This window comes from Geotrypetes seraphini, chromosome 18 (assembly GCF_902459505.1).
Source record: "Geotrypetes seraphini chromosome 18, aGeoSer1.1, whole genome shotgun sequence".
Taxonomy (NCBI): Eukaryota; Metazoa; Chordata; class Amphibia; order Gymnophiona; family Dermophiidae; genus Geotrypetes; species Geotrypetes seraphini.
Genome location: NC_047101.1, coordinates 4,670,747 through 4,691,189, shown reverse-complemented (window position 1 = coordinate 4,691,189; position 20,443 = coordinate 4,670,747). Strand labels below are relative to the sequence as shown.

General features: G+C 40.9%; 1 protein-coding gene across 2 annotated transcripts; it reads left to right on the top strand.

Annotated features, from left to right (window-relative positions):
• The first annotated feature begins 9,050 nt into the window (after positions 1-9,050).
• NKX2-5 (NK2 homeobox 5) lies at positions 9,051-13,226 on the top strand. 2 transcript variants are annotated; one of them, XM_033927734.1, is made up of 2 exons: positions 9,051-10,008; positions 12,337-13,226. In XM_033927734.1, the coding sequence occupies exons 1-2, from the start codon at positions 9,828-9,830 to the stop codon at positions 12,930-12,932; spliced, it is 777 nt and encodes a 258-aa protein (XP_033783625.1). In that variant the 5' UTR covers positions 9,051-9,827; the 3' UTR covers positions 12,933-13,226. The 2 variants fall into 2 exon arrangements, with proteins under 2 accessions (XP_033783625.1, XP_033783624.1); XM_033927733.1 differs by having other exon boundaries at positions 9,057-10,098.
• Positions 13,227-20,443: the final 7,217 nt, after the last annotated feature.

Sequence of the window (20,443 nt, the reverse complement as noted above, 5' to 3'; positions counted from 1 at the left end):
GCAATCCAGTCGGGTTTTCAGGATTTCCGCAATGAATATGCATGAGATCTATTAGCATACCATGAAAGCAGTGCATGCAAATAGATCTCATGCAAATTCATTAGGGAAATCCTGAAAACCCGACTGGATTGCAGCCCTCGAGGAGGGACTTTGACCCCCCTGATCTAAATAGCGCTGTAGACGAGGGGCCACTTAATTCGGACTTTCTTGTGGCTCATTTAACTTCCTCGTAGGCGAGCGCTGCAGTTGTGTTTTCAGCAAAAGGCTTGAAACCTGTACATGCCTTGGGTGAATTTCTTCAAAAAGGCAATCAATCAATCAAAACAGAAGGTAAAGGGGAAAAAAGCAGCTTGAAGGCCTGCCCCAGAAGCCATAAATCCCAATAGATGCCAGAAAAGGTTTAGCAGTCATTTAAAGCAGGACAAAAACTTCCAGCTGTTTTCCTACCACTCAAACAACTCCTAACAGCTTATTTCTGGACTAGAAGCTCTTAATAACCAGCAGCAGTTAAGTGTTAGCACTCAGTTAATGACAAGGTCTCCAAACTGGTGTATTTACTATTTATATCTTTATAGACGCAGCGGTGTCTCCTAGATAAGGGCCTCAAAAAATCAATGAAATGCAGTTTTCTTACTGTGAAAAAAAATGTGGATCTGACCCTTACATTGACACAAAGTGATCAATAGATTTGTAAGAAGTTTCCAGAATTGTTTGTAGTTTGCCAACTGCAGATGACAAAGTCTGTTTTGCTCCCGAGCCTTTGGACAGAGACATCTCTAAATGACGTCCCATTGCAAGCCGGAGGTAGGGAAGCAGGAGACATTCAATCTCCTCTCCTGATGGGATTTCTTAAAACATTTGCGATCTGTAGTTTTTGGAATAGTTACATCAAAGCCATATCGTATTCCATAACTGAATGGTTGGGTCTCCATCACATCACTTCTCCCCAGGGGTGGATTATGGAGAAGAGGATGAGAAACAAAGTCAAGTTAGAATCTAGTTTTGAACGAATATTCTGAAGTCCCCAAATATCACTGGGATAGCAAACCCATATACAGTGATACCTTGGAATGCAAACACCCCAGTACTCGAACAACTTGGAATCCGAACAAAAAATTTGAGAAAATTTTGCCCTAGAATCCGAACGCTGCTTTGGAATCCGAAAACCCTGCACGTTGTTCGTGTGTGTTTGTGTGTGCGTTTCCCCAGCGCTCGGGCCACCCGTACGTCGTTCAGTTCCTTGTCGGAAGCCGTAGTGACAGTATCTCGTGTGATTTTCGCCTCTGTGTAGTGAGGAAAATACTGTATTATTATTATTTGTTAATATTTTACCTTAAAATCCAGTGCATTTACTATTAAAATTTGAGTTTGTGGGACCCAGGAACGGATTAATCCAGTTTCTATTATTTTAAATGGAAAAACTGTCTTGGAACTTAAACGATTTGGAACTCGAACGGGGTTCTGGAACGGATTAAGTTCGGATTCCAAGGTATCACTTTATATATATTGGTCTCGAGTAATTGTGTCGGATAATACCAAGAAACAAAAGTGTTAAAAGCTATGCCCCCTGGGTTACTTGGGTTTTTTGTTGTTTTTTTTCTATTCTATTCTTGCAGCAGGAGAGGGCAATAAGCAGGACCCGGAAGCCAAAGTGTTGCTGGATTTCAGTGCAGGGTCCATCAATCAGTTTGACAAAAGCCAGACACCCCCTCTCTTTAGCGGCTGTTTGCTCGATTTCGTCAGTTATTGCTCCAGTGCGACTCTCATGTTGATACAGTAGTTTTAAAAAGTGGTAATGTTCATTTATCAGGGGGCCCAAGAGCCGGACTCCTACTAGCTGTCAGTCTTTAAAAAAATATAAACACAAAGCAACCCTCGCAGACAAAAAAAACCCCTCCATTTGTTTCTAAAATACAGTACTAAAAGTGATGTATTGTTGAAGATAAAATCGAGGATAAGGACGTCTGTCTCCTATGGATGTCTCCGAAGGCATTAATGACATTCCAAATGATAACTAAGCTTATCTTTCAATTTATCATTATACCTTTTAAAAAAACCAAAACACTGCTTGGTTATATGATAGAAAATTGTTCGCTTTGCTTAATAACATTGTATGTACATCGCCATAAAACAATAGAAAAATGCAGAGCAGACCCAGGGGGCAAATCCTTGAGGGGTTCAACACAGTTAAAGGGCCGAGCATCAAAGATTCAACTTTATTTACAATGGCTTTCTACAAAAACTATATTTAAAATTTGTCAACAAAACATGGTGTGTTTTTTTTCCAGAAATGCTATCACAAATATTCTCGGAAAACTTTGTGTCATATTATATACTAATCTACTATTCTAAGTGCCAGCAGCGATGGTCCTCCGAGCACGCCGCTGGTAACATGGCGGCTGCCCAGAGGAAGCCCGGCCTTTGCTCCACCCCACTTTCCAACTCTCCCCTGCTCCCTCGGACATCACCCCTGATGTCTGAGGGCCTGGCCAGATGCTCATTGGACGGGTTGGGAGAAGGGGGTGGAGCTCCCCGCCTGCGGGAAAATTCAAATACTGAATGCCGGGGAGCATCGGCCCTTTTCTTCATGCTCCCGGCGTTCAGATTGCTCCCGCCCACCACCTAAGTTTCTCTCTCACAGCAGTAGGTAGGAATTTATGTGGGTAAGAAGTGTGCTAATAGCCTGTTCTCTCTGATTGTGCATGGCAGGGTCAGTTATGTAATGTTTAGAAGAAGTGTGCCAAAGTGTTGTACTCTTTCTACTGATGGTATCACAACAGCGGAGGCACCCGAGCCCTGAAAATTCTGGCCAAATAGTGAGACTGGACCCTCACGGAGAGAGCAAGACATGTCCACCTCGCTGGCTTGCTTGGCAGATGGACTAACGGAGTGATGCAGTGGCCTTGCTGGAAAGGAAGATGGCAGGCCTCAGAAGGGACTAAAGCATAGGTGGGGTGCAAGTCCTAGAGAGGGATTATGGCTCAGGTGCTTCATAGGGTGTTATGTCATGCATATCTTGGCCTTTTATTCCCAAGAACAGTCTCCATGATTTTATTCTTAATGTTGGCGGATGAGGAGGTGCAGCTTGCCTATGTTACAGCGAGTCAGTTTCTGTATTGCTCTGCATGGAAGAAACACTTCCTGTTTGCATGGTTTTATTTTCCAAAAATACTTTCTTCAGCAGGGAAGGGGGGAAACCTTTAGAAAATAAGATTAAGAATTATGAAGCAAAGGTGACCACCTTTAACTTTTCGTGGCATTTCATACATTCAAACAAGGTAGGGTGGTTTCCAGTTCCACATCTGTGCGTCTACAGCAAAACACATATGTTGTTCCAGGAATCATCTATCCCGACCCCCTCCATCCAGTGGCTGCAGGATTGCAATAAAATGCCAATGACTAGAGATAAAGAACATTGATCAGGAAAGAGAGAGGAAAAATCCAACCTGAAGGGCAAGACGCCTTGGCCAAGAAGTCCCAACGCAAGACATCAGTGTAAGTTCTGCACCTTGACATCAAATCAGAGTTTAGTGACCTGAGGAAAATCACCTTCATCCAAAACACTTTCTAGTTTTAGGAAGTGTAACGAAAATCCTATCCATTTAGCTGTATAGCCTATTTTATGGTTAATATTTTTTTAAAGAATTGGCTTCACGAATATGTGTGGGGGAGGGGCAGGGTTCTCTGGTTGTCCACTGGAACTAAATGTGAAACATCTTAATATATAGTAGCACAACCATTTCCTAATTCTTAAGGGGAAGGCCGCCTGTTCAATAATTTAACTACCTCAGCAGGAAAGAAAGCTGTCAAAAAATTTTTGTTTTATTTTTCAATATTGTCCCCTGGTGGCTCCAGACACTTCACCCACTTTCCCTGCAATGACTTTAACCCCTTTGAAAAGAATTCTTCTGTTTGACCTTCAAACCAGGATGTCACAGCTTCCTTGACATCTTCATCACTTGAAAACTACTGTCCATGGAGAGATTTCTTCAAAACGTGGAACAGGAAGTAATCCAAGGGAGCCAGGGGCCAGATGCACCAAACAGGATTGCATAAGTCCACTCCAATCCAATTTTGGACCAATTCTAAAAGAGCTATGGATGCACCCGAAGGTTCATAGTAATCCCTGACACTCCCGTCCAATTGATCACAGAGCCGGCAGGGGAAGCCCCAAAGCAGCCTCCTGCCACTCAGCTATTTGGGGCAGAAAACCTTTTTTTTTAATGGGCCCAGATTCTGTGTGTGTGTTACCCCCATTACAAAAAAAAATTTACCTCCTGCTCCCCCACTGACAGCCCTCTCCAATGTCTCACCAATGAACTGGCACCAGGGACCAACATCCCCTTTCCGTGCCAGCAAAAATTGGCAAAGACGGATGCCCACTTCCCTCCTACTATGCAGACCCCCCACCCCTGCATGAGGGAAAATAGGCAGGAGGGATGCCTACTCCCTGCTGCCAAAGGAGGCCCTCCCTGAACCTCCCCCCCCCCCCAGTACTTTTTTCAGAAGTTGGAAGCAGGAGGGAAGCACGGTCCCACCACCTCCAAGGCCCGCTGATCCAAAATGGCGGGCCTTCCCTCCTCGGTGCATCATGTGATGCACGAGGTGGGACCCAAGGCTCTGATTGGTTCAGATGCCTAAGGCTCCTCCTTCTGTAATATGATGTGGATAGAAATTAAAATATGCCATTTACTGTATATTGTGCTGGATTTTAAGAGAAAAAAAAGCTCATCCATGAGCTTTTTTGTCCTACACAACTGATCTTGCTTCCCTTTATAAAGAGTTGGGGAGGGGGGGGGTTCTTTTCTTTTTATAACATTTCTGTTATGCTGACATCTTGTTTATTATATCTATGAGAATGCTCTACTGGGTTGCCTATTAAGGGGTTTAATTTGTATTATACAAACAAACATCCTATGTATTATATAATTTCTTATTTTTTAATAATCATTTTATTTCTTATATACTGCCCAACCAGAAGAGAACTGAGGCTTATCAGTGAAGATGCAAGATACAGTAGAAATCAGTAGACCACAATGCTATACAATACAATACAATGCAAAGTCATCACATACATTTACCAAACAGATAGGTTTTCAGTGATTTTCTAAACTCATAGTAAGATTGGGAGTGGGCAATCAGAGAACACATCCAAGAGTTCATTCTCCCCGCTGGAAATGCTTTCGGAGTAGGGTACATGAATATGCCTGAGTTTCTTGTGTTCTTGTTTGATGTGACTAGATTTAATTGGGAGATTATGTATGATGGTGGTAATTCAAAGAGTGCTTTACAACAAATGCAGCTCAATTTTAAAATGACTCTAGCTTCAAAAGGGAGCCAATGGATTAGCATTATATGGTCAAATTTTTTCAGTCCAAAGATCAAACGTACAGCAGCTTTTTGAACCAGGTGAAGTCTTTGCAGTGTTTTCTTGGTTGACCCTAGATATTTGATATTGCAGTAGTCTAAGGTGGACAGGATGGTGGATTGAACTAGTATCCTAAAGGACACCATGTCAAAATATTTTTTTATACTTCTTAGTTTCCATAAAATAGCGAAGCATTTTTTAATCAGTGTTCTTCTATATTGCCCTATTGTGATGTCTATATTTCTGATACTGTATCATGATAATCCTTTTACTGGGATTCAGTTTTCCATCTCCAAATTTACCTCTTATTACGAGGGGCCATTGAAAAGTTCTCAGCCCAACCAACAAAGTTGGGGCAGTCTCCATCGAGGGCTAGACAGTCCAGTGATTTTCCACTTTTTTTTTTCATTCTGTTGGAAAAATACAGAAAGATAAATAATGGGGGAAATTGCTTGACTAAGTGTACAGCTCTTGACGGAGACTCATATTTGGCCATTTTTTAAATTCTTATTCTGTTAACAAAATTGTGAATGTTATGTCCATTTATATCAGCTGGGGGGGGGGGGGTTCTCTTCATAAAGGCTGTTTAATAAATCCCAAAGATCTTTGAAGCCAGCAAAATGTTTCTATCATAGTCACAAGCAGACACTCATTTGTTTTGAAGAAAAATCCATAACCATCTAACAAAAACCTATTCCAAATTCTAATATGCCCTGTAAGGAAAAGGCCTATCCTGCCCAGTCATGCAATCTCCCTTTGAGAGAGAGAGAGAGAGAGAGAGAGAGGACCTAACTGAAGACTGGACTTCTCTTATTGTGGAAATCCATTCTTGTCTATGCCATACAACATGGGTCTCAAAGTCCCTCCTTGAGGGCCGCAATCCAGTCAGGTTTTCAGGATTTCCCCAATGAATATGCATTGAAAGCAGTGCACGCAAATAGATCTCATGCATATTCATTGGAGAAATCCTGAAAACCCGACTGGATTACGGCCCTTGAGGAGGGACTCTGACATCCCTGCCATACATGATCTCAATGAAATCTAAATCAGTGGTTGTCAAACCTGTCTTGGAGGAGCACCAGGCCAGTTGGCTTTTCAGGATAGCCCTCATGAATATGCATGAGAGAGATCTGCATATAATGGAGGTGCCAGGCATGCAAATCTGCTCCACGCATATTCATGAGGACTATCCTGGAAACCCGACTGGCCTGGTGGTCCTCCAGGATAGGGTTGGGAACCAATGATCTAAATAGTACAAGATGCTGGGAGATTCAGCTAAAGAAACCAGCAAAAGTGTTTTCCTCTGCTTCCCATTTTAGTTTTAACTTTTATGATCACTCAGAAGGACAGACCAGCATGCGATTAACGGGCTTTTCAATCGGCAAAAGCAAAACAAAACAGTTTCCGATTCAAAGAAAAAAAGGGTCACATTTGACAGTCCTGGATGCATTTTCCCATGAAATGCTAAGATGTCAGTCTGTCCAACTCATCTTTCCGGGTGTCTTCTGAAGCTTGGATAAGGCCATCCAGTTCTCCAACCAACTCTAGCTTTCATTTAGAGCAGGGGTGTCAAAGTCCCTCCTTGAGGGCCACAATCCAGTTGGGTTTTCAGGATTTCCCCAATGAATATGCATGAGATCTATTAGCATACAATGAAAGCAGTGCATGCAAATAGATCTCATGCATATCCATTGGGGAAATCCTGAAAACCTGACTGGATTGCGGCCCTCGAGGAGGGACTTTGACACCCCTGAATTTTGGAGCAAGAATTTGAATTGAAATGGATGTTGCTACTTCCCCAGACTCCTCTTCCAAAATCCCCAAATAAATGCATTTGAAAGAGAGACATGAAAATAGTTCAGGCATGGTAGGATCATTCCTAATTCAAAGAATTTGTAGAATTTGTATTCAAAGGAAGGCAGCTCACGAAAAAGAAAATGAATATATTTAAATACTGAAATGAGAAAATTATTTGTTTGGGGGGGGGGGGTTGGTCAAGAAAAGTGAATGTGAAATAACGACCAATTGACTCCTGTGCTCCGTCCATTTTGATATCAGACTGTCAATTCATTTTAGCTTGTAAAATCCACATGAATATGAGACATCCTTATGCATTCCTCATCCTACTTTAGATTTAGAAAATCAGTAAAAACGAAATTGTTTAATCGATTTGTAACCTATGAACTTTCATGTTTTTACTTCTATTCTGAATGTATTTAATGACTTTATATTGTGACTAACTTCTTGTTGTAAACCGCCTCAAACTATTATGGCTTTGGTGGTATATAAGAATAAAATGATTATTATTATCCCCTGAGTTTTTAGTAAATGCGTCACGGATAAAGCAGAGCTTTTCAGGTTGCTGGTTTTTGTAAGTTGGTGCCTCGGTTGTTCCTCCTTCCAGGTTGATAAATCTAGTACCTGAGGTCTTCTTATGTATCAAAAAGATTATTAGATTCAGGGTTGATTTTTGGGGTTTTTTTGCACTTTGACACTTTTGGTTTGGCCTTTCAGATAACCATCAGCTTAAAGAACTGAATGGATAGGATCTATGAAAATCCGCAGCTCGTTGACATACGTAAATGTAACATCCCTGGGGTCCATGAGAAATCCCTTTGCATATCTGTGATCCGTGTTTAAAAGCTGGTTTCAAGTTGCCAAAGCCTATCTTACAACTAATAGTAATATTTTCTAGACATAACCTCTAAAAATGGAATTTATTTTCCTCTTCCACCTCCCAAATCTACAACATCTCCGATAACAATAGATCCCAACACCACCTCCAGCCTCCAAAAATAAATGGCTTTGAATCTTTATTTACCAAAGTCATTGAAAATGTTCAGCACTTTATGGATAATCATAAGATTTTAACTATGGGTGATCCATGGTTGTAAAGACATTACAGTAAATTAAGCTGTTTTCATAGAATGAGGCATTACAGCTTGTGGGGTTTTGGAATTGTTGAGAATTGATAGCGATGCATTTGGGAAACTCATAGAAATCCTCCTAATTCAATTATCTCTTCCTTTTTCTATATTATTTTTGCTAATCGTTCCTTATCAATATTAAATCAAGCAGGTAAAGCTCAACTCGGTTAAGATCTATTTGTTCAAATCATTTGTTCTTGATTGATGACTATGTTATAGTTCCAGACAGTATTTTTTCATCATTGTCTTTCTGATTACTCTGTGAACCACCTAGAACGGTATAGAAAAATTAAGTTATTATTATTAATTCTTTTTTTTTTTATATATTCTTTATTCATTTTCAAGATTACATTAAGTGTTAAAATATATTCAATCACATAAACAATAAATATATCACTTAGAAATAATCAATGACACATCTCACAAATTCTTATCCCCAACCCTCCCTCCCATAAATTCCATTCTCATATAAAACATGTAATAATAAATTCCCTGCACCTTAAATTATGCCGAAGAACGGTTTTATTCTTCACGATTTACTCGATTGAGCAAAACCAATCCGAATGTCTTCCTCTGTATTAGCAGAATCAGAAAACGGAATGTTAGAATTCCTTTTTCGTGCAAAAACCAACCAACCAATGGGAGCAAATGTTCCCAGTCATGAATCAAGTATGTCCGAGTTTTATATAAAGACCTGAGTGAGTGGACTGGCCTGAACCAATGAGCAACATTTCTGCAAAGCTGTAGCTCCAGAACTCGATGTAATCATAATTTATTTTTCAATTTTCAAAGGAAATATATGAATTCCTGGATGAATATAGCTACAGGAAGACAAATTCGTTTGGAACAACTCTAAAGAGACAGAAGCAGGAGCAAACGAGCCCATCCAAGATCCGTCTCCCTAAGGAGGTTCCAGAGAGTGTCTGAACTAAGGGAGATTTACAAGGAGTTAAAAGTCAATACAAAGAAGAACAAAAGCAGGCAATAATTGCTCCAAGAAATGCATCGAAGTAGTTGAGTCGAATCTGGCCCAGTGATGGGATTTGCAACGCAGGAATGATCTTTTCTTCCCCCAACTTTCTGAATATCTGATAAAACAAATGAAAAGATAAACGCTGAAGAATGAATGAAAGTCCCTGATCTGCTCCAGAAGACTCGGAATTCGGCACCTCTTTCCTGGTCTTAAGGTTGTCTAAAGTTTACGTTTTGGAATAACAGTTTACGGAAACCTCGTCCACTACGCAAGCTTAAGTTTATCCTAACCATTTCGTGCGACCTTGCAAGAATAATTTTGAGAGAAAGGACCCTGAGGTAAAACACGGTACGGCCCCTTTAAATAAATTGGGATGTTTTTGAGCAGGATTGCTATATTAGGTGAGCTGGAATTGGGGAGCTGCCTACTTAGCCCCGCCTCGTTTGCCTTATGATCTGGTCTACCTGAGCGGCGCCTTCACACTCTAAGCGGAGTCTAGGCGGGATTGCTATGCGTCTCTTGGGACACGCTCTTCGGTCCTAGGAACCTGCTCCCCACCATGTTTCCCAGTCCTGTGACCTCCACGCCTTTCTCGGTGAAGGATATTTTGAAGCTGGAGCAGCACCAAAGTGGCCTGGCCGCCGAAGACTTGGCCTCCTCTTGCCTGCTGTCAAGCTTTAAGCAGGAGACGTACCCGGGGACCCCGATCCTCTCGGACCTTAGCGAGGACCTGACCCAATGTGAGTCCCCCAAATCCTTCAACAGCTCTCTTTATGCCAACAGCTACGGGCCAATGGATCCCTCAAAGGACCCCAGAGGGGAGAAGAAAGGTAACCGTTAAGCCAGAACGAATTTCTTGAACGATTTTGCCTTAGGTTGTTCCAATTCAATTTCGTTAATATAAAACCAAGGGTACATCTAAGCCAGTGGTCTCAAACTCGCGGCCCGGGGGCCACATGCGGCCCGCCAGGTACTATTTTGAGGCCCTCAAAATCACAAAAGTAAAATAAAACCGTTTCTTGATCATATTTCTCTTTAGCTATAAATGACAATATTATTAAGATTTATAAACTAGAAAGAGTTTTACCTCATGCAAAACTCTTGATTTCTTTAATAAAACATTAACTTTTTTTTTTTTTTTCTGAGGCCCTCCAAGTACCTACAAATCTAAAATGTGGCCCTGCAAAGGGTTTGAGTTTGAGGCCACTGATCTAAGTGGTTTACAATTAAAGTTTAAAAACAACAACTAAATATAAAAATTAACATAAAATACAGTTAAACATCAAACCAACTGGGAAAGGATGCAGTCGGTAGATTAGAAGAACAGAAATGAACAATATTAAAGGGAAAATCCCCAGAGTTAGTCCAGCCCAGATTAGTTGAGCTAAAGCCAAAGCTGGAACTTTAGAGAAGGATGAACTCGTTTGCCTTTAATTGTGGCTGGTACATTTCAAAAATCAGAATAATGATGGAAAATGACAAGAGGCAACTGTTGAAATCTTAATAAATTTGCATCTAAAATGAAACCATGAAAAACTGTAAAAGAGATAAAGTTGTCTGTTGAGTCGGATGCAAACTTGAGGTAAAACTCGGCAAACTCCGGCTTAAAAGTGAGGTTTATTACTGGAAAAGAAACCCATTTGGAGTGAGTGTCCCCTCAAGAATGAAACCATCTAGGCAGAAAGCAAATTCAATGGAAACTCGAATGTAGCTTCTGCCTAGGTTTGATTAATCCAAGATATAATTTGAAACCAACCAGGAAAGAGACTATTTTTCTTCTAATGTCACTTGAAAATCCTTATCCAATATTCAAAAGTGATGTGTTTATAGGTGACCTTTGTCAATGGTGTCAACTGTTTTTCGCTCACCTTTTTGATTTTAATGTTTTCCTATTTACGATCACAGACAAGGTAAATGAGCGAAATAGATGTCTGTTCTCAAATCAAAACTAGCTGTACTGGGTCAGACCAGTTTAACCCAGCATCCCTTTTCCAACTGTAGCCAATCCCCCCCAAAGTAGCAACAGTTCATAATATGTATTCCAAGAATAAGCAGCGTCTTTTTCCCAGGTCTGTCTTAATAGTGTTTATCTGCGGATTTGTCCAAACCCAGCAAGGTCATTGCTTAACTATGAACAAATCTGTTTCCAGATGGGAGAAGCAAACAGTGGATTTGAGAGTTCCTGGGCTCTTCCACTCCACTCAGGACCTCCAAAGATAGGGGTGATTTGAAAATAATGAGTCCAAACTGACAGACATTTGAGACATAACACACAAAAATAATATTGTGGTACCAGGATAAAAGAATTTAGAGGCAAAGAACTAGAAAATTGTACCAAATATCCAGACCTTAGGCCAAGACTGGACAAATTTATATAAAACCATGAAATGTCAGATTTGACGACACAATTTTATTGAGTTCAAGTTCTGGATGAAGCTCAAATTCTCCAGTGATACCAGACAAATTTTGTATCATGTATATTAATAATAATAATAATAATAAAAAACCCATTCAAAAATATATTCCCCACCTATAAAGTATATTTATGGGTTTCTCTCCACTCCAGCTTCACACACATCTCATTTTAACAGCCTCCATCTTCTCATAGTCAAACAATTTATTTACTCAATTTTCTACACCGTTCTCCCAAGGGAGTTCAAAACGGTTTACATGAATTTATTCAGGTACTTGAGCATTTCCCTGTCACAATCTATCTAATGTACCTGGGGCAATGGGGGGATTAAATGACTTGCCCAGGGTCACAAGGAACAGTGTGGGTTTGAACCCACAACCTCAGGGTGCTTTAACCACTGTGCCACACACTCCTCAATCAAATTGCTACTTTCTGGCCTGTACAAGCTTTGTGCAATTTAAGACTTTGACTTCTTTTATTTAAATCCCTCAAAGCAGCAACATAAAAAAAAAATATTTCCCATTAAAAAGCATTTCTTTAATTATAGATATTTTTTTCTATTGGTTTCATTATTTCTTTGAGGAAAAAAAAAACCACCTTGGAAAGAGTCAGTGTAAACTGGCGAAATATTATCATTCATGTGCTTTGGTTTCAGGGCTTTGCTCCTCGCTGAAAAGTTTGGAAGAGGAGAAAAGGGACCCGGAAAGCTCCGAGCGGCCAAGACAGAGGAAGAGAAGGAAACCCCGGGTCCTCTTCTCCCAGGTTCAGGTCTATGAACTGGAAAGGAGATTCAAGCAACAAAAATACCTGTCGGCCCCTGAGAGAGACCACTTGGCAAACGTCCTGAAGCTCACCTCCACCCAGGTCAAAATTTGGTTCCAGAACAGACGCTATAAATGCAAGAGGCAAAGGCAGGACCAGACCCTGGAGATGGTGGGGCTGCCTCCCCCCAGAAGAATCGCGGTCCCAGTTCTGGTCAGAGACGGCAAGCCTTGCCTGGGGGAGTCTGCGTCCTACAGCTCGGCCTATAATGTCACCATTAACCCGTACAATTACAACGCTTATCCCGCCTATAGCAACTACCCCAGCCCCACCTGCAATGTTAACTATAGTTGCAGCTACCCATCGGTGCAACCTTCTCCAGCTGCCAATAACTTTGTGAACTTCAGCGTTGGGGAGATCAATTCCGTTCCTGCCCCTCTACAGTCGGCCAGTGGAGTGTCCACATTACATGGGATCCGAGCTTGGTAAAAGTGGTGGATGCAAGACGAATAAGTCCCATGAGATCTGAACACCTAAGGCTTGACACTTGTCTTTAAAGACTGGGACCATTATTGTAAACGGCCGGAACCCCCCTTCCCCCCAACAAACCTGCTACACGTTTTCTTGGGAGAAAGGTCACATACATTTCAGTCCCTATCTAAAAATTCTGAGCCCCTTTTCCCTTTTCTTGACAGTCATTTTTTTTAGTATTTATATGGACTTCAATTCCTAGAAGAAAAACGATAAAGTAAAAATAGAATTAAAAAAATTGTCCATACAGTGCTTTTTTTTTTTTGTTTGTGTTTTTACTTAAAAGAATTTCAGTCTTGCATCAATATATTTTCTGTATGTTTGCACACTGGCTAGGAAAAAACAAAGATTTGGTCTAAGGATTGTCTGTTTCATTTAATTCTGGCCATCTAGCAGATTCCCTAAAGCCATTTTTGGTATACTGGGATCTTTTGGGTTTCAAGAAAACAATCATTTATTTCCTAGAAACAGCGAAATCTCCACACCAGGGATTTCAGGCGTTCGTAACCAACTTCATTGCAATTTGTCTTTTAAATCTAGAGCTCTGATTTCCTCTTTAAGGCATCAAACTGTGCATTTTTTAAAAATAAACTTTTACGTCTCTTAATTAAAACAGAATGCTTTGGGGCATGTATTAATGTGTTGAATTAGACACTACTAGAAGATTTTTAAAAAGCGTGAAAGTTATTTAATTTGTCTATTCAGCCTATTTAAGTTTTCTCTATGATGTACAAATTTGGTTACTTCTAATTAAAGAGTGATTTGGCACTGATGTTTCAGTGTATAACATTTTACTAGTAAAATTTTATAATTGCAAATAAATTATAATATAGTTTGTATAAATATTAGAAAAGGATCATTATCTTTTTTTTTTTTTTTTGCATTGGATACAGCTAATATTTATAAAATGATTTAATTGTACTAATAAACTTCCCCCAGCTAATAGAACTATCTAGGTACAGAGCCAGGTCTCATGAAGGTATTCAGCATATATATGTGTTTTTAAAAATAATTTTACTATTTTTTTTAACAAAACCAATAATGTCCTTCTGAAAGAATGATCTTCATTTTTTTACCTGTTTTCTATGTAGAAAAAAATACGTAATATGTGTCCGAAACTAATGGGGAAAGCGGGAATTAAATTATACCCTGAAAGCAGTTTCTTAATAAAAAAAACTAAAATAAAAATACACCATTTACTGGAATACATACTTCTAGAAATCCAGAGAAAACTGAAAACTTTTCTTTATTGGACCAACAAAAGAATCATGGGGAGATTTCTGGACTACATAGGTCTCTGCCTAAAATGGACCCTTACTGCTTTTTTGACCTAAATGGACTTTCCAGTTAACATTGTAATTTATTACACATAGCAAGGATGTCCTTTGGATAAGTCCTGCAACAGGTTTCAGGTTCACATTCTTGAAAGATGGTTTTTCCTATAATTACTGTATGACCCAAAGTTTTTGGTAAATAGATTCCTGCCCAAGTTGTCTGTTCCTGGTTTCTGAAACTTGACATTTATCAGCAGGTTGACTGAAATGCTACAGCGCAGAATCCAAGTTACGAACCTTACTCTTGAGGAGAACCAGAAAGAACACTTCATTCACTTAACATCTGTCTAAATTCTAAAAGCCCTGATGAATTGATTGAATTTGGGCTCTATCCCTATTATAACAGGGACGATTAACGATGTTGTCTTGATGTGTGATAATCGGAGGGAAACAAGATTTTATGTATGCGGTATATCAATTTTTTAATAAATAAGGTAGCTCAGACCTGCCAAACCGACTGGTAATGAAACCAGCAATGTTTGAGGGTTTGCGCAGGATTACTGATTTTTATTTATTTATTTAACAGATGTTAGTCTGCCCAGAGGAAAAGGCAGGGAGGACAGAGTAACTGGATTGCTATCAATCACCCTTCTCAGTACGCCAGTCCAAATGGCACTGGTTCCAGTAGCACTAATAGAAGACTGAGGCCATTAAATTTTGGAAAGGTGATGCCTGTAAGTGTCACAGTGGTCACTATCAAATGTCACTTATTGGAGGGAGAAACAACAAACATTGTAATTTGCGGCGGTCAAAACATCCTCCAAGTGTCTAGATCGGATCAGTTGTTGATAAGGCAATTAGAAGGCCCTGTAGCAGCTCTTCTCTGGCCCACCTATCTACCCCATCAGTAAACACAGCAGGAGACAGGGTGGCTGTGGCCCAGGGACACAGGAGAAAACGTTGTCACTGGAGCTGGAGCCTGACCTTTTTCCCGCGCCAGGATTCCACTGGCACGTTATGGGAAACGAGGTTTGTTGAAGGTGACCCAGGTCCTAATACCTTGGTCATTTATGGAGGTTTAATGTGGTGTATCAAAAGTAGTTATAGGCGGTCAAGAAATTTTAGAAATAAAATAATTAAAGGTGCAGTGGGCGTTCCTTAAACGCCCCAGGATTGAGCAAACTCCTTTGCTGTGTGCAAGATAGCGTAATTTGCGTTGGATTTAGCACCTGAAGTCCTTTTTGAAATTACTCTTACCAACACACAAGTCAACTAAAAGTCATCCTGCCTGACAATACTTCTTACTTTGGTTGTGTACCGAACACCCAAATATTTTCTTCCATTTTCTTTTTTTTTAAGTGAATGAATCTGAACTAGAGATCTTTCTTCATTACAATCCACAGTAAAAGAAACTGGTACCAGTTAAACAATATCTCGCACCCACTGCCACAGGCTTCAGTGCCTGTGTATACTGGGGACACTTATTAAAATAAATGATATAATGCATGGTATGAAGAACTTAAGATTCATTCATCTGTAACTCCACACGATAGAGTAAAAGAAATAGGGGCAGGTTAGCCAAGAATGAGGAAGAGAGAAAACAAATCCACATTACAGTATAACATATAACATAGTAGATGACGTTAGATAAAACCTATACGGTCCCTAACAGGACAATTCATAGCACACAGCATGATGTGACACTATATATCCATATTATGCAGTAGTAGATCCTTAATTTCGAAAGGCATTGGGTACAGACTTTGCATCTTTTTTTGGGAATCCTTTTCTGGAATTCCGTCTTTTTGAGCCTTAGGGAGGTGCTGGATGCAACTTTTGAGAATGCCTGGGATGAGCACAGAGGTCCTCAGCAGGGCAGGATTAATTGGTCGAGGGCCCCTAGGCACACAAGTACACTGGGCCCCCTTCCCCACCCCCACCCCACCATGCGCCCAGGCAGAAACAGGAAGCTGCGTCAGAGGGAAGCTTTGGGCAAGCAGCACCGCTTCCACAATTACAGTTCCCGTTGCCTTTCTTATCCGCTTTGCTTGCTTGTCTTACTTTCGTCGATTGGGGGGGTGGGTGGGGGGGGGCGCGTTGCCGATCGATGCTGGAGGGGCCCATCGCTGTTTGGAAAAAACAATGTTGATGCTCTCCTTCATCGGGCCCCCCTGACCATTTCGGGTCCTAGGCATGTGCCTACTTGGCCTATTGGTTAATCCGGCCCTGGCCGCAGAGTTCAATTGTTAGCCCAATAAAAAAAAAGTATCGCCTACAATTTTTGTGTTGAGCCATGTTCTGTTTCTTTAAAGGAAGTCCGAATTTACTATACCCTTTTTGTCTTTCACACTCTCTGCTTCTTTCAGGCTCCTAAAGTCACGCAGGCTTTTATGGCACCGACCCAGGCACCTTGTCATCTCCCCCCTCAGGTGTGTCAGCTCTTCAAGGCGATTTCTACCCTAAAAATATGAGTCTGGAAAAATTGGACCACATGCCTTAAAACTTGGGTAACTGGTGGTTTGCCTACATATGTAAATAATTGTCTTAAGGTTGAGAAATAGAGCAATATCATAGGAAGAAGTCAAACCGGATCTCAGGCAATAAATCAACATTAAATTCAATTTAGCGCAATAACAGCAAGTTTGTACCAAAATGAATCCCGCTCTATTTGTCTGTGTGTAGATAAAGGTATCCCCCCTTTTGTAAGGCATATGCAATAATTAGAAACTTGATTCAAAAAGTTGTACTAATCAATCACATGCAAGAAAACGTGGGTGATGACAAGCCATTGATAAATTGACTAAGGGAAGGTGTTGGCTTCTTCCTTCAGTTGAGGAAAGTCATTCCGAGTTAATTGTCAACTACTTTCAGTAGATCCGCTCCAGTGCTATTTTTTTTCTTGGGTATAGGATGCATTTGATAGGTTGGTGCTTCTGTTGTGACTATATTTTCCAACTGAGGCCATGTCATTCGAGTGATCAGAGCCAGTTCCGATGGTTTAACTCTTATCTGAAAGCCTGTGGGACCTGCAGTTTGTGGTTCTTCACCTTAACAAATGCAAGAATGAAATTCCTTGCGTGCCTAAAAATGGGAGCTTACAACCGACCCTGGTTTACAACATAGGTGACCTGTGATTTACTGTCGCCAGGTGTGCTACATTGAAGGCTGAAAGGATGGAAATGGCTCGACTGTTGCAAGAGTGAACTGTATAAGATTCTATACTTTTTTTTTCTGAATAAATGAAAGTGTTTCTGCCTTCACACCCAAATTTTACACTAGAGATCACCCACACTGTTGTGGACAGAAAAACACATCATAGCGCATTAAAAGCTATACTGCTGCTACTTCTAATCATAGCCATACTAGACATACGCAGTGCTGTACATCAAAACACAGAAGAGAGAGTCCCTGCTCCAAAGAGCTTACAATCTAGTCAAGGCAGACAAACTGGACCAGATGGTGCATCAATACACAGAGCTCAGGTGGGGGAATTACAGACAGATATTGGGGCTTAGCAGGTGGGTTGGAGTTTGGAATTGAAGCAGCCTCAAAGAAGTGGGCTTTGAGTCTGGATTCGAAGACTGCCAGAGACGGAGCCTGATGTACTGAGACAGGCACTTTGTTCCAGGCATATGATGCATCAAGGTAGAGGGGAAGAGTCTGGAATTGGCTGTAGAGGAGAAGGGTACAGATAAGAGACACTTATTGGATGAGTGGAGTGCACAGGGGAGAGTGGTGAGATACCGAGGAGCTGCAGAGCAAATACACTTGTAGGTCATTAGGAGGAGTTTGAACTGTTTGCGGAAATGGATAGGGAGCCAATGAAGTGACTTGAGGAGGGGGGTAATGTGGACATAGCGACATTGAGAGAATATGAGGGTGCAGCAGAGTTAGAACAGACTAAAGGGGGCAGAGATGGTTTAGCAGAAGGCCAGCAAGAGGCGTGCTCAGAAAGGAAGGGTCTGATTTTAGCATTATTGATTTAGGGATCCTCGGGACTGACGGATGTTACATGGAGTCACTTTCCATACTCACACTTTAGCCAAAGGGGAGAGACTCTCGCTGGACACATTCCAGAGGAAATAATAAACTTATATGATACAAGTGAATTTAAATGATAAAACTTCCAGTGTAGAGGAAAAAAAAAAGTCTTTAAAACTTTTCAAAATTAAACATATGAGGGAATATCATTTGTAATGGAATATTATTCCAAATTTCTGCAAATGTAGATTTCAGCCAAATATGTTTTACAATAGGATAACCTAATTTTAAAGATGCTGCTTTCTTTTTTAAACCACAAACTTATTTTCTCATATTTTACCTATTTTTTAAACTAATGAGATATTGAGGTAATAGTTTAATTACCAGGATATATAAGAACATAACATAAGAACATAAGCAGTGCCTCTGCTGGGTCAGACCAGAGGTTCATCCCGCCCAGAAGTCCGCCCCCGCGGCGGCCCAACAGGTCATGACCTGCCTTAATCACCAGAAGGGGCCCCCTTGCCCCCTAGGTTTCTCATCGAAGTCCTATCTTCCCATCAATGTCCTAACCCTCCGGCCTTGTACCTGCACGACCTGGTGAGCTGTCTATACTTATGCAACACTTCAGCACCTCCCTCAGTACCCCACGATCCCCTTTTCCCTCAGGAATCTGTCCAATCCCTGTTTGAATCCCTGTACTGTACTCTGCCGGATCACTTCCTCCGGGAGCGCATTCCATTTGTCCACGACCCTTTGGGTGAAGAAAAACTTCCTTGCATTTGATTTGAACCTATCTCCCTTCAGTTTCTCTGAGTGCCCCCTCGTACCTGTCGTCCCTTTTAGTCTGAAGAACCTGTCCCTATCCACCCTCTCTATGCCCCTAAGTATTTTGAAGGTCTCTATGATTTAGGTGGCAGCTATGAGGAGACCAGATCTATGTGTAGCCTAGGTAAGAAGAGAAATTGATAATTGCAGACTGTGGCGAGGCACGAGAAGAACTCAGTGGAAAATTAGGGCCATTATGAGTTTATCAGATCTGCCAGTAAAGGCTCAAAAATCAGAAAGCGGAGAGGGAGCAATGCAGGTTAATATTAGTGATCCGTATTGATTGTTTGGAAATGTGATTGCTAGCAATTCTCTGTGCAAGGGAGGTGGGCTGTACTCAAGTGTAAAAAAACTCTTCTGCATGTAGAACGGGTAGAAGTGGATCAATTTTTCACTCCATTAAAAATTACAAAAACTAGGGGACACTCGATGAAGTTACAGGGAAATACTTTTAAAACCAATAGGAGGAAATTGTTTTCACTTAGAGAATAGTTAAGCTCTGAAACTCGTTGCTGGTTTTAAGAAAGGTTTGGACAAGTTCCTGGAGGAAAAGTCCATAGTCTGTTATTGAGAAAGACATGGGGGAAGCCACTGCTTGCGCTGGATTGGTTGCATGGAATATTGCTACACTTTGGGTTTTGGCCAGATACTAGTAACCTGGATTGGCCACCGTGAGAACGAGCTACTGGGCTTGATGGACCATTGGTCTGACCCAGTAAGGCTATTCTTAAGTTCTTACAGTTCCCTTTAACCTGGAAATAGTCATTAGTATCTTATTATTATTTAGATTAAAAAATAATAAACTCACTAGAAGAACCTTCAGTGTGTTTATTCATTCTAAATCAGTGGTCCCCAACCCTGTCCTGGAGGTCCATCAGTTCAATCGGGTTTTCAGGATAGCCCTAATGAATATGCATGGAGCAGATTTGCATGCCTGTCACTTCCATTATTTGCAAATCTCTCTCATGCATATTCATTAGGGCTAGTCTGAAAACCCGATTGGCCTGGTGGTCCTCCATGATATGGTTCGGGACCACTGTTCTAAATCATTATATCACCCTCTGTTCACCACCTCCATGTGTTTGCCCATCTCCAAATGTTTAAACCCTTTTCTATCCACTGCACTTGGCTGATCCAAATGTTAAGTACACTTTATGCTGCTTTCTGGGCACTGCATCTCAGAGCATTCATGTATCTGTATTTATAATCCAAATCTGTCAGCAACATTTTAACAACAATCCATCAAACTCTTTCAATAAAATTATCAGTTACCACAAGCTTGTAGGATACGATAAGTGCTCACTTCTGTCTAGAGTTCTACTGTAACTGTACCCTGCGTGACCAAATTCCCTCTCTCACACACACAGGACAAAACCAAAATGTTTG

Bases quoted from the DNA above. Each gene is read 5' to 3' on its own strand.
- NKX2-5 (XM_033927733.1), top strand. From the start codon at position 9,828: ATGTTTCCCAGTCCTGTGACCTCCACGCCTTTCTCGGTGAAGGATATT. The intron at 10,099-12,336 runs GTAACCGTTAAG...CTTTGGTTTCAG, and splicing joins CCCCAGAGGGGAGAAGAAAG to GGCTTTGCTCCTCGCTGAAA.